This window comes from Boleophthalmus pectinirostris, unplaced genomic scaffold (assembly GCF_026225935.1).
Source record: "Boleophthalmus pectinirostris isolate CB_2022bp ecotype Guang Dong unplaced genomic scaffold, ASM2622593v1 HiC_scaffold_9, whole genome shotgun sequence".
In the NCBI taxonomy this organism is placed as follows: domain Eukaryota; kingdom Metazoa; phylum Chordata; class Actinopteri; order Gobiiformes; family Gobiidae; genus Boleophthalmus; species Boleophthalmus pectinirostris.
The window spans coordinates 11,488,369-11,501,397 of NW_026571541.1; the positions used below are offsets into that span (position 1 = coordinate 11,488,369).

General features: G+C 38.4%; 1 protein-coding gene across 6 annotated transcripts in view; it reads left to right on the top strand.

Annotated features, from left to right (window-relative positions):
* LOC110159413 (rap1 GTPase-activating protein 2) overlaps nt 1–10,246 on the top strand; it is a 168,640-nt gene extending 158,394 nt beyond the window's left edge. For 2 of the 6 annotated variants that reach the window (XM_020923965.2, XM_055166839.1), the window contains exons 13-21: nt 1,942–2,028; nt 3,220–3,360; nt 4,439–4,588; nt 5,706–5,821; nt 6,383–6,481; nt 6,597–6,717; nt 7,502–7,610; nt 8,435–8,508; nt 9,725–10,237. In XM_020923965.2, the coding sequence (XP_020779624.2) occupies nt 1,942–2,028; nt 3,220–3,360; nt 4,439–4,588; nt 5,706–5,821; nt 6,383–6,481; nt 6,597–6,717; nt 7,502–7,610; nt 8,435–8,508; nt 9,725–9,733 (906 nt within the window). In that variant the 3' untranslated portion in view covers nt 9,734–10,237. Of the gene's footprint in view, nt 1–1,941; nt 2,029–3,219; nt 3,361–4,438; nt 4,589–5,705; nt 5,822–6,382; nt 6,482–6,596; nt 6,718–7,501; nt 7,611–8,434; nt 8,509–9,724 lie in introns of all 6 variants that reach the window. The other 4 variants (XM_055166837.1, XM_055166835.1, XM_055166836.1 and 1 more) reach the window with 4 other exon arrangements.
* The last annotated feature ends 2,783 nt before the right edge of the window (nt 10,247–13,029 follow it).

Here is a 13,029-nt window from a genome sequence, read left to right on the forward strand (position 1 = left end):
CAGTTATTTTGCCCTTATCTAAAACACCTATCATTTTACTGTTTAGACATTTTTATAATAGTTTGTTTATTTTCAATCACTCATGGATAACTACATAAGACATCGCACCCTGACTTCCAGCTCCCCAGACACCTCCTCAAGACCCAGACACAGATCATATCAGTGCAGTGTTTATTCCTCAGGGGCTGCTTCACAAACCATGAATATGCAAACTGGAATTACTCTAAGTGGCATTTAAGTTTAGATAAAACAAATCAAACATAGAACAATAGACAACATTTTTGTGATAGAAACGACACAACTGAACTCCCCCATAAGCGATGCCTCTTAATTATAATGGTTGGTTCATTTGACTTGAAGTTCTGTTGAAAATAAAAACTGTTCCTACAATCTCTGGTGTATTTTCAGCGCCTTGAGATTGGGCTTTTGGGAGGTTGCCATTGTCAGAAGTACCTGTATGGTTTTTTCATTAGATTTTGAACCTAAAACAGAAAATACACTTTGCTCAGAGTAAACCTGGTCTCAGATGCAGAATTTATAGCTAGACGACAAAGCAGCATTAAAGAGGGGTTATTATGCTTCTTTTAAGTGCTAGCCTGATTCATCAGCCAGTTTCACTTCGTGCAAACCGTCTGACCTCGCAGCATTAGAATTTGTTCTCTCAACTCTAGGCGGGTACTTTTTGTATTTAACCAATCAACGTTATTTGGTCGTGGCATATGTAATGCGCCGCTAAGGTGGCTAACTGGTATATTAAGCTTTTTCCAAATCCCATAGGAAGAAGGGCAATAACATTTTCCCCTTGATAAAATTCACCAAACATTCTCTTTGTTTCCGCTTTAAATCCTCTATCTCAGGAATCGTTGCCAACACAGAATGTATGGCTTCGTCTACATCCATCTCAACCACTTTGTTTACTGTTGTGCTGGACCACAAAAAGGACCCAGTCATGGCTTCACAGCTCTTCACTGATTGGCCGGTGCACGGTCTACAACTTCCGGGGTTCTTGCAAACCATCTAGTGTATTCTGATTCCTGACCTAGTCACAGTTTAATAAAATGTGGCCACTCCCCTTGCTCTGTGTGCTAAATCACTACCCCATCAGAGCACTGTCCTAAAACGTAGCGTGCATTTCACTAATAAAACTAGCCATCTGGTTTGTGAAGTTGTAGTGGACTATTTTGCATCATGTTTTTGTATATTTATGGAGAATTGTCATGTGGGAGCATGGGTGATGTAGGCTTGTGGGCTGAGCATTGGACAGAATCTTACAGCTAACCATAAGGAGGGTTCGAATAGTGCTGAGGAGAGATCACGAAATTACACAAACATGCATGGGTAGCATAAAACTTCTTCAGGAATGTTTTTGATGACGGTGTAATGTTATAACATGGTAAAGTCTAAAAAGTTGATTTTCCAGTACACAGTTTCTTTAAAGTAATATCGTGTATTATAATACAGTATGTCCAGTATGTCCTGTGTGTATATTTGAGGCAGTATTGACAGTGACAGTGGTGCAGACTCGTTGCTGGTGTGTGATCTTGAGCTTTTTCTCCTCTGAAGTGACAAACAAGCAGGAGGTCCGTTTGTCTTTAGAGTGTGCAGCTTATGCCTCTAATCTGTACAACACTGATGAAGGTCACCCCTCACTGCTCTGCTGCTGTTTATCAAACCACACTAACTCTCTCTCTCTCTCTCTCAATCTCACTCCCTCTCCTCCCCTATTCCCTTCTCTTCCTCTCTCTCCCTCCTCCTCCACTAACTCTCCCTATCTCTTTATCTCTCCTCTCTCTTTCTTTGCCTATATCTCTCTTTCTTTGTCTATCACTTTCTTTTTCTACTTCTATTCTTCTGCTCTTTATGAAACAACGCTAACTCCCACTCTCACCCTATCTCTTTATCTCTCCCCCCTCTCTCCCTCTTTCCCTGCCTCTCTTCCAGGGCCCAGAGTTCAGAGAGTTTTTGCTGACGAAGTTGATCAATGCTGAAAACGCCTGCTACAAATCTGACAAATTTGCAAAACTGGAGGTGATACACACAACACACATGCACACAAACACACACTCGCACAATAAGAGATCAGTCACAGCTCATTTGAAGTTGTACAAGATATCTTAATGTCTTTGTTTTTATATGTTCATTAGTGAAAATAGTTTGACTCATAATCTCAACAATATGAAATAAATTATGGAACACTTTGAATTTAAAGATGCACAACAGAGAGTTCATCACCTGATTGTGTACCCATGGAGAAATGTTCCACAGTATGGCATTAAACTGATCTATCTCCCTGGAGACAAGCAGGTGATGCCACAAGGTCAAGTTACAGGTCAGATCTACGAAGTGACGGTATTTTCTTTTCAATATAAACACCTAAAAGAAAAAAAAATACATTACGACAATCAGTTACATCTTTATGTGGACTAAGAGATATTGCACCAGTGTTATGACCTAAAAAATGAATTCACCATATTTAGAAAGGACACGGAAACAAAGTTTAGGATTAGAGATTTTTTTTTTTTTCTGACTTTGTAATTGTTGGAACCAAAAAAGAAAACCCTTAACTTGAGCCCAAAAAAACAAGAAAAAGTAACAGAAAGGTGGACCTGATGAGCCAGTCAAACAGAGCAAAAAGGTGCGACACCGGGCCAACCCCATACAGGGCCATAGAAGCCAGTGCCAGCACCCGTAACTAAAGACAAGAAACCTAAACCCAATGGAAAAGTGAAAACAGGACATCCGGTCCCACCAGGTCAAAACAAAAGGCTAATGGCTAACAAAAAAGCTACCAAAACAAAGGAGCAGGGCGTGCGCTCTCCGGTACCTGTGAGCCACAACAGAGGAGGAGGAGAAGAGAGCGATAGAGAAAGGTGGCGCCGGGCTCGCGCATTTAACAGCTCCTGCCGGAAATTAGAGTAACATCAGCTACAAAAACATAACTATAACTTACAAAAAACAAACTAGGGAAAAACTGCTACAAAAAAATATAGACAATTAAAAAAACAGGGGGAAAACAAAAGGTGTCCAAACTTAACAACCAGAAAAGTTACATATTGCATCTTTATTTTCCTATTTCAAAGTTGTGTGCGCAAGTGTGAATGGATGTTATGGTTTTAATGATGCTCAACAGCAGAATCTCATTTAAACAGAATAAATAAAAGGTTTTGAAGTAAATGTGACAGTGTGGTGTTTGTGCGCCTGTGTTTGTGTTTGTGTCAGGGGCGCACACGAGCTGCTCTCCTGGATAATCTCCACGACGAGCTGCACCGCCAGAGTCAGACCATCCTGGGCCTGGGTCAGAGTGGAGACGACGACAAACTGGAGAACGGGGGGCACGGGGGGCTGCTCGAGTCCTTTAAGGTGAATCTAATGTGTGCTAATACTAATGGAGGAAATGACTATTTTCAGGTACAAACAGGTACAGTATGTTGGCTAAAATGTCTGACAGTTTAGACTTGACTAATTTATTTAATTTTACTTTAAAAGAATAACTATCAAGACTTTTAATTATACAGACACCAGCTTGAACAACATTGTCAGTGTTTAAAGATACTCTGCGTAACTTTGGAGAAGGGTCCACCACACGTTTGTCTGTAATGTTCCACAGAATTAAACTTATCTATCTCCATGGAAACAAGCAGGTGGGGCCTCAAGGAACAATACAGGCAAACCAATATAATTTCTATGGACACAAACAGGCAGTCCCCTTACCAGAAAAGTTACACAGTGCACCTTGTAACTGTGTTGTGTCTGTGTTTGTTGCATGTTTTATTGATTTGTGTACATGTACTGTGTGTGTTCATTTTGTGATTTGCATGTTTTGTGTATGTCATGTGACCAGCGGCTGTCACTCTTCACAGGCGTTTTGGGCTGCCTCTTTGCACTTTCTGCAGTCACACACAGGGGGTGCTGTTCTCATCGCTGTCCTGGCACTAGCTGTGTACTATATCTCTGCATTATTGTAAATCCAGTCAATATATTGCAAATAAACAAGCATATTTTTCATTATGTTGTTGATGTTTATGCATTCAGACAAGACAATAAAGCATATAAAAAGTGCACAATCATTATAGCTGTGACAAATAACATGAAAAAGGTTGATTTATTTTGTCTTATATGCATGATAGGAAATAAATACACTGAAATGAAATACATTAGGCAGTACATTTTTACTTCTGTAGGCTAAGTGATTGTATTTAAGTATGTATTTTAAGTTTTCAGTTGTATTATTATTAATTATGGCATTTAACATTACCTAACAAATTAATGTAAACTACAAGCTCAGTTTTCTACATCCACGTCATTTTTTCTTTAGCTCACTGCGCCCTCTGGTGTTCATAGTCTGCAATGACATTAAACTAGTTTATTCTTCATTAAATCAAACCTCTCTATAATAAACAAAATGAGATTAAAATTCCTTCCCTGTGTTGTCCACCAGAGGGCGATGCGGGTCAGAAGCCATTCAATGGAGACGATGGTGGGGTCTCATCGCCACAGGAGCCCGGGTGTGGGGGGAGGAGTCCCGGCCAGTCTGAGCGGAGGAGGGCTGCCCCAGAGCACCAGCGAATGCACAAAGAGCACTTTTACTGTGAGTAAGAGTCAACAAATCAGTCAGAATATAGGCTACTTCAGCTACTTTTATTTTTTTGTTTTTTTTACCTCAAGTACATCGTAACTTAGGTTGTGATGATAGTTCAGACTAAATCTTTAGGGCTCCAACGACGATTAATAAACTCACAATGACTAGTAAAAAAAAAAAAAATTAATCATAGCTGTACTTTGATAATCATGTACTGTAACAAAGATAGCTGTATTATTAAATAAAAAAAGAATAAACCTTTTCATTAAAATCTTCATCATTTAAAAAAGTCTCAATGTGCACTAATCGACTAATGAAAAACTTAATCGCTGACAAGTTGACTACTAAAATAATCGTTAGTTGCAGCCTTCTTCAGTAATTATTACTGTTGTATAAAGACTGTTTTCGCAAAGTGTTTCTCAGACTTTTTTTCTAGGTACCCATATTTTAAAAATCACAAACCTTCACGACCCAAGTCAATAGACATTATTCGTAAATCACAAAATAAATGTGGATTTGACCATTATTGAACATGACGATATTTTACTGCTGACTGAGTGATCGTGTCTCTCTGAACAATTAGCATTTCTCAAGATAAACAGTAACAAGCAATCCGTAACATTAAGTATAGCCCTGTTTACTGCCGACCTACATGCAGATCGTGACAAGGTGACCTCCCAAAAAAATCTCTTACGACCCACCTGAAGGCCGTGACCCAGTCTTTGAGAAACACTGCTCTAGACTGTCCTGAACTGAACCATACTGGGACAGCTATGGCACAGTTGTTGGAGCAGAAGGGGATTCCAGTACTAACTGATCAGTGCTTACAGTAGTTTTTGGGCAAGACACTTCATGCACCCAGCCTGAACAAGTTATGTAAAGAGAGACATGCTTCTGCAAGCTGTGTCAGTATCTTACCATCACTGAATGTGGGCATTGAATGAATAACTGAGAGTCTGAAAAAGCAGTGTATAAAACAAAGGCATTATTATTATTAGCACACACACATACAAACACAGAGAAGAGTTTGCAGTAAAGTGTTCGTGGTGTTTTACTAAAATGTGTTAAGTAAACTTTAATCCACCTGTGCTTTTGTGCGTATTTAAGTGAGATTTGTACTTTTCAGCCTCCTGGTTTATCTGCCAAGTCTCCGCTCAAAAGCCCAGTGAAGCGACGCTCAGGCCTTTTCCCACGTCTGCACTCCAGCACAGAAATCCCCTCGTCAGACAAGAGCACACGCAGGTACGAGCTGCTCACAGATCTCACTCTACTCAACAACTCATTATTATTATTATATGTAGATTAGAAGTGATTGTGATTATTTTTTGGATTAATCAGACTATTATGCTTGGATATATTAGACTAAGTGCCTTTGAGATAGTTTGAGATAGTGATTTTATTGTTTAAGGTAACATGCAGACTGAAGATGACTTGGAACAGATTTCTTTTTACTATGATATTATTAAAGTATTATTATATTAGTAGTTTTCATCAAAATCAATTAGTCAATCTTGTCGGAAACAGGCACACAGAACTAACATTTAACTTCATCTGGTGACAATACCAGTTTTTCTCCATGGTGATGATAGATGCCAAGTTTCATGCCATACTGTGGAACATTTCAGGCAAAGCAATAACTTAAATCTCTGTTAAGACAAGCTGATCCTAACCTCTCCTGAATCCTCCATCAGAAAATTTACATAGTGCACATTTACTTGTTTAGTTTTTTTCTTGTCTCCATTTCGGCCACCGCTTCATTGAAACTGTATAGACTTACTGTACATTATGTTGTGATGTCCACAGTGAGCACAAGCCTTTAGAGATCTGCCCGTTGTCCCAGGAAATGCGGTCAGACACTCCGTCCAACCCCAGCTCCCCCGAGATCTGCCCCAACAAGGAAAGGTGAGAGAGTGTGGTCATTTTGCAAAGAGAGACTACAACTAAGGAACAGCAAGTTGGATTTTCATCACTCTGTATAGCATGTTTTTAATTTAAATGATTTGTTGATTTGTCTCAGACCATTATTCAAGCTGAAGGACTGCAGCAGCGGACGACCAAACATCTCGCGATCCTCGTCCAGCACCAGCAGCTTCAGCAGCACCACAGGAGAAACAGAGGCTCTGGAGGACCTCGAGTCTGTGAGTACATCTGATACTGGAGGTAGTAATGGTACATATGGACTTTAAGTGGGTAGAAGATGGACAGGTGGATAGACTGACAAATTCAGCTTTTACAGTACTATATATTTAGGCTTTTAAAATCTGCTTATATCAACCAATGCCATATAATTTCAGTAAAACTAGTTCAGTTTTATCAAAACTTCCTAAAATATCAAGAGTTATGATGGATCAAATATGTAAAGGAACAATTAAGTCTATACCATAATAATATTAATTGTTTACCCATTACAGTAACTTCACAACTGCGAAAAAAAAATAAAAATAAAAAATAAATAAAAATCGTAAGATAGTCTGATGGAATTCCAGATTCTGAGCTTTAAAATGAGGAAGTATCAAATGTCAATATTTACTGGAGTGAAGTTTTTGGTTGTGTGTTAAAAATGATTGATTCTGGTATCGGATCAGATGGAAATAGCAATAAAACACATTAGATTATGTTTTTCTTTGGCACTGTGGAACACTACATGTCTTTCACTAAAAGTAAGAAAGTAAATGTAGTGTACCATTAATTTGCTAAATGAATTCAGCTAAAAGAAAATTATTTTAAACCATCTAAACTTGTCTTTGGAACACATATCGCATTATAAAAAAAACATTTGCTTTAAAAGTTATGACAGCCTGAATAGTTCAACCTCCACAGAGTGACTAACACGTGTTTATGCCTGTCACTGTCTAGCCCCATTACCCATGATGCATTGCTGTTCTCTCATTGCCTGTCCTCTGCTCTTGTCTCTGTCTCCAGGCCCACCTCCCCTCTGTCTCCACCTCCTCCTCCGCCTTTAGCCCCGCTCCCAGCGTCGACAGCCAGGGGTCAGGAACACCGGTCATCATGTGCCGCAGCCCCACAACAGGTGAACATACAGTGGACTCAGTGGAAATTACATGAACTTTCTGATTTATATCATGACTTTTGTTCACACTATATGATTGTAAATACAATAAATCACAAAACTCTTGATATCACAGTATGGACTAAAGCTATAATTAATATCGCGGGAAAATAAATATCTGTACCAAGTTGTACATTTGACAGTTCATGGAAAGTAAAATGCAAAAAAAAGTAGATTTTCTAGTCTTACTTTAGCCTTGTTTTGGTCTGTTTGTTTTTACTTTGACTGGTTGGACTAATGGCTTGTGCATTTTTGTTTTAATTCAAATGAACTTATTGTAAATAACTGTAAATATATTCCAATACTCCAATAATAGTGTTCAATAAAATAGTGATCAATATTTCTTTTTGGAGCAGTTCTAGTTCTTGTCTTTGTCCAGTCCTGGTTTGAGCTTGGTTAAGTTTAATATAGACTTGTTTTAATCTTGGTCTAGTCTATATTTAGTCCGGGTTTAGTCCCAATTTTGATGAGGTGTATGTGCAAATGTTCTCTTAATATATTAGCGGTATTATAATTGAAGTTGTGAAAAAATTCTTAAAATTACCTCTAAAATTAGAAAAGAAGAGACTTGTCCAAAAGAGCCGTTATGTTTAAGTCTGGTAATATAATAATAGAATAGAATGAAATTTGGTATCCACTCTTACTCCAAACGTTGCGCAACAGCTATGTGCGTCTGTACAGTTTGTTGACTAATAATCTGAGGCCCTTTAGTCCAGTCTTTACAGATGCTGAGTCCTTGTATTTATCAGGTGACACTTTTCCAATTCCTCTTTCTCTCTCCGCAGACGGGAAAAGTAAGACATCGCCGAGGTCAAATTTGAAGTTCCGCTTTGACAAAATGAGCCACTCGTCGACAGCCGTAAGTGTCTAGAGCTCAAGGAGACTTTTGGTATTACTGCGCTCATGTCCTTCACAGAGCTGCTTTCACTGTCCATGTCCATCTAATAATAAGAATTACTATCAACATTGGGTTTATAAAGCGCTTTTTCACTGTAACTCAAAGACACTTTATAATGATAAACGTAAGACAAGGGCAAGACAAAAAATAAGCAGATTAAAGAACGGAAAAAGTTAGTTTTGAGCTGTTTTTTGAGGGCATTTAGTGAGTCTGAGTTTCTGATGTGAAGGGGAAGGTAGTTCCAGAGGTTTGGGACAGTGATGGTGAAGGCTCAGTCCCTCAAGGCCCTGTGTTTTGTTTTGACTATTGGAGTGAGGAGGTTTGAGTCTGCTTTTTGGGTGGAAGCTTTGCCACCTATTTGTCTCCATGTTGATGTTATTTTTTACCCAGAATGTTACACAGTATATATTTAAATATATCTACATCCATGGAGATAGATGAAGTAGGTGACCCCACCAGTTGTAGGTCAGAAATAACACTTGAAACTGAATAAATAAATGATAAAGACTGATACGCTTAATGCCAAACCATGAACATTCTGGGCAAAATAGTAAGATCTCCATGGAGACAAACGACCAGTAAAGTTAAGGGCCTTTTTTGTGTTATGTTGACAAAATTTGGAGCTTTTTTTAGTATTAATTACTCATTCTTAACACATCAACATTTGTTTTAGATGTGATACACTTCTGAATTTAGGAATTTCAATAAAACAAAGAATCTTTATTTATCAGTATTTATTGAAAGTATTTTTTTAAAAGTGCACTGTGTAACTTTTCTGTTGGAGTGTCCTTCACCTGCTTCTCTTCATAGAGATGTAATTGTGTTGCTTGGAGTGTTTCACAGTATGGCGTTACACTAACCTCAAGTAAACCCAAGCAAATGATGCTACAAGACTAAGTTACATGTCAGACCTGTGGAGAGGCAAGCCCACTCACACAAAAAACACAATTTAATGTAATAAATGCAAGATGTTTAACAAGTTATAACACCATACTGTGGAACATTTGAGACAAAGCAATAACATCACCATGGAGAGAAGCAGTTGACGGACCTTCCTCTAGAAAAGTTACACAATGCACTTTTAAATATATTCTTTTCTCTTACAGGCAGGTGTTATGTAACAGCTCTATAGTGCAAATGCATTCTCCTCTCACTGGCCTCTCTCTGTCTCTTTCAGTCCGAGTAGCTTTGTGGCCCCGACATAACAGACTTGCACAACAAAGAGACTGACCGCAAAGGCTCATGGGAAAAAATATCCGTCCACCATATGGCTTCTTTGTCGACCACTTCCTTAAGCCAAGGATTGTACAAAAAACATGAAGTCTGGAGTCCTTATATTGACGAATACTGTGAGTGTATAGGAAGAAGACGCACTTGAAATGTTGGCTCTTCGCTGGCTTCGTTTGTGTGGCAAAAATCAGTGAATATTTTACTACCAGTTGCTGCATATTTGTTATTCTTTGCATCATATGGAAGTCTTGGCATAGCTGTACTACTGTGAGTGTAGGCTGGCGTTGTTTCATGCCAGTTTTTTTTTAAATAGAAGCACAGAAAGAAAATAAATATTGCTTTTTGAATAGGCTGTCAGACACTTAGACATTTCCTTTTTGCCTTGAGTGCTGTGTCTGCTCCTAGTTCCTCGTCTGACAAAAAAAAAAATCCAAACTACACAGAAATGCCTCTAGACTAGATCCATAGAAATGCATTGTCTTAGTAGCACAGCACTGGTGTCCATTCATTTTACAATTGTTGTTTTTTAATGTTTTTTGTTGGGTTTTTTTTTTTCATGTTTTTGTCATGTATAGCTGCTACATTTTGAAACGCTTGTTAGTTGATTAGTCTGCATTGAGTCCATGGGTTGGGTTGGTACGGTACAGTTTGGTACAACAGAAATGCTTGCGTTTCCATTGTGCTTAGATTCATAATTCACGAAGCTCTTATACCTCAAAATACTATCGTTTTTTTATCATTAGTTACTGTAATATTTTCCTTTTACTCACCTCTTGTGACTAAAGGGAGTGTATTTAGCCATATTTTTCAGTGGTACACAATCATGGAGATTATTATTTATTTCGCTTAACTGTTAACTGTCACCATTTTGAGGACTTTTGACCAAATATAGGATAATTTAATTGTTTTTATGGGAACTGTCCAACTGTCCAAGGCATTTACCATGGTCCAATGTATGTCCACTACTATAGACTTTCCAAAATTTTGTCATACGCAAAGGCGCACATAGCAAAATTGCCTTATAACACTTCAAATGTTTTTTATTTCACTCCTAAGTCTAACTAACTCATTCATTCTTATGCGGGAAGCGAGGGTGCAGTGTCTTGCCCAAGGCCACAACGTCTGTAACAGTAGTAAGGGAACTGAACCATCAACTTCACTACTGCCAGTGAAACAATAAAAGATTCAAGCACAATGTTATTTCCCTAATAAAAACCCCTCTTGTAAGCGTGCCATACCTGCCCAACCTGCTCCATCCACTTTGAATGCGACACGGGACAAAAAGGGACACTGCCAAACACACTTTAAAATTAGCCAAAGCTACGCCTTAATCTGCTTTAGCATTTTATTGATTCACTTACTCTCTCCGTCCATCTTGTTTCACTGTAAGAGAGATCCTACACTAGCTAAAAATAGCCTTTGCACTTGCTCTGAACATTTCGCCTCTTGTAGATCTTTCTGTGGTACACAAAGAGGAGGTTTTAACCAGAAATACATGAATTTCAATGGGCATTAGATCCATTTTAATCTGCATTTTGAGCAAGTAAAAAAGGTGAACCACAATGACATAAACTTGAATTAGATATTTTTTTCTGACTGATGTACTACTCTAAATAACCTATAGATACTAGTAGTAATTGCTAAATACACAACAATACAACTAGTCTGAAATTGCACCAACTGTGAACTAGATAACTGTAATGAAGTAGGTTTAATGCTGCTGATTTCTTTTATTGTTGATTCATCTTTGCTTAACATTTTATATATGGTTATGTTTTGTTTTTCAAGAGGTCAGCTGGTCATTTCTCTCAAGGCTCATTATTGAATACAAAGGATAATTGGGACTTTTTGAGTGATGTTTAATCATTGTATGTGACTGTGATAAGGTTGGGTTCACGAAATGCCATAACAAGGGCCCAAAGTTTAAAATGGAGGTAGAATTACTCGTCTTATCCACATGGAACCATAACTAACAATGTTAAAGGTGCACTTTGTAACTTTATTGGTGTTGGGTAGGTACGTTATCTGCTCGTCTCCGTGGGAATGTTGTTCTTGTTCCACAGTTTGGCATTAAACTTGTCACAATCTCTGAGATACACTGACTCCATTAAAGGTTAAGCAAAGTTACAGGTCAGATCAGTTTAACAATAAAGATTATAGAGCATTAGTCATTCACTCCACACTCGGTGGTGGTAAGGGACTATTGTACAGCCCTGGGGCAGACTGTCAGAAGTGAGGCTGCTAATCTGCGCCATCAGCCCCTCCAACCACCACCATCACTCACGCACACTCTACTTTCATACTAGGCAATCTGGGTGAAGTGCTTTGCCTAAGGACACACAACTACAGTTTTTACGACTAACACTCCACTTTGGCACCTGATTTTCCCAGTGGTTTTCCTGTCCAAGTACTAACCAGGCCTGGCCCAGCTTAGCTTCTGAGGTCTGACGGGATCAGGCTTTGACAAGCCGATATGGCCACACATTGAGAAATTTAGTTTAGAAGCAACACTGATCACAGTACCAAATAAACACATGAAAATTAATAAATGTTTAATGCCATACTGTGTAGCATTCAAAATATAATATACATAACATTATCAACAAATAGCACATCCATAACCAGAAAAGTTACACATTGCACTTTTAACACAAATTAATCAAGACAGTTTTTCTCACTAGAGTCAAGAATTAAAAGAATTATTGAAATATCAAATTTGTTGTCAGTTAAAAGGACGTTAAGCCATAGCAATTTGCGTTTATTTCTTTTTTTAAAATGGAAAATAACTGACATCACAACATTCTAAAATTCCCATCGTTTAAAGGTGCATTGTGTAACATTTCTGGTGGAGGCTCCAGCTCCTCTCCTTGGAGATATTACCTGGAATGTTCCACAGTCTGTACTTATTTATCTCTACGGAGACAGCTCCGTAGAGGGCCACATTACATATCGAATCCAGATTTTTAGGTCAATAAAAACCCATGTTATTAAGTAAATGCAAGATGGATATGTTTAATCCCATACCGGAACATAAACAAAACATCTGGAGGCAAGCAGGTGGCAAACTGTCAGAGTGCACTCTTGTTGATCTGGTTTGTGGTTAATATCTCTAATTACTAGGCCTAACCACAGGAAACCTAAACAGTAGCAGGAAATTATTCTCAGTGACAAATAAAGAAAAGTGAAAGTATTCTCTCACAGTAGCTTCGGAAAGTGGTGCCATTATGCAACCCCAAAGACAAGATTGTTATC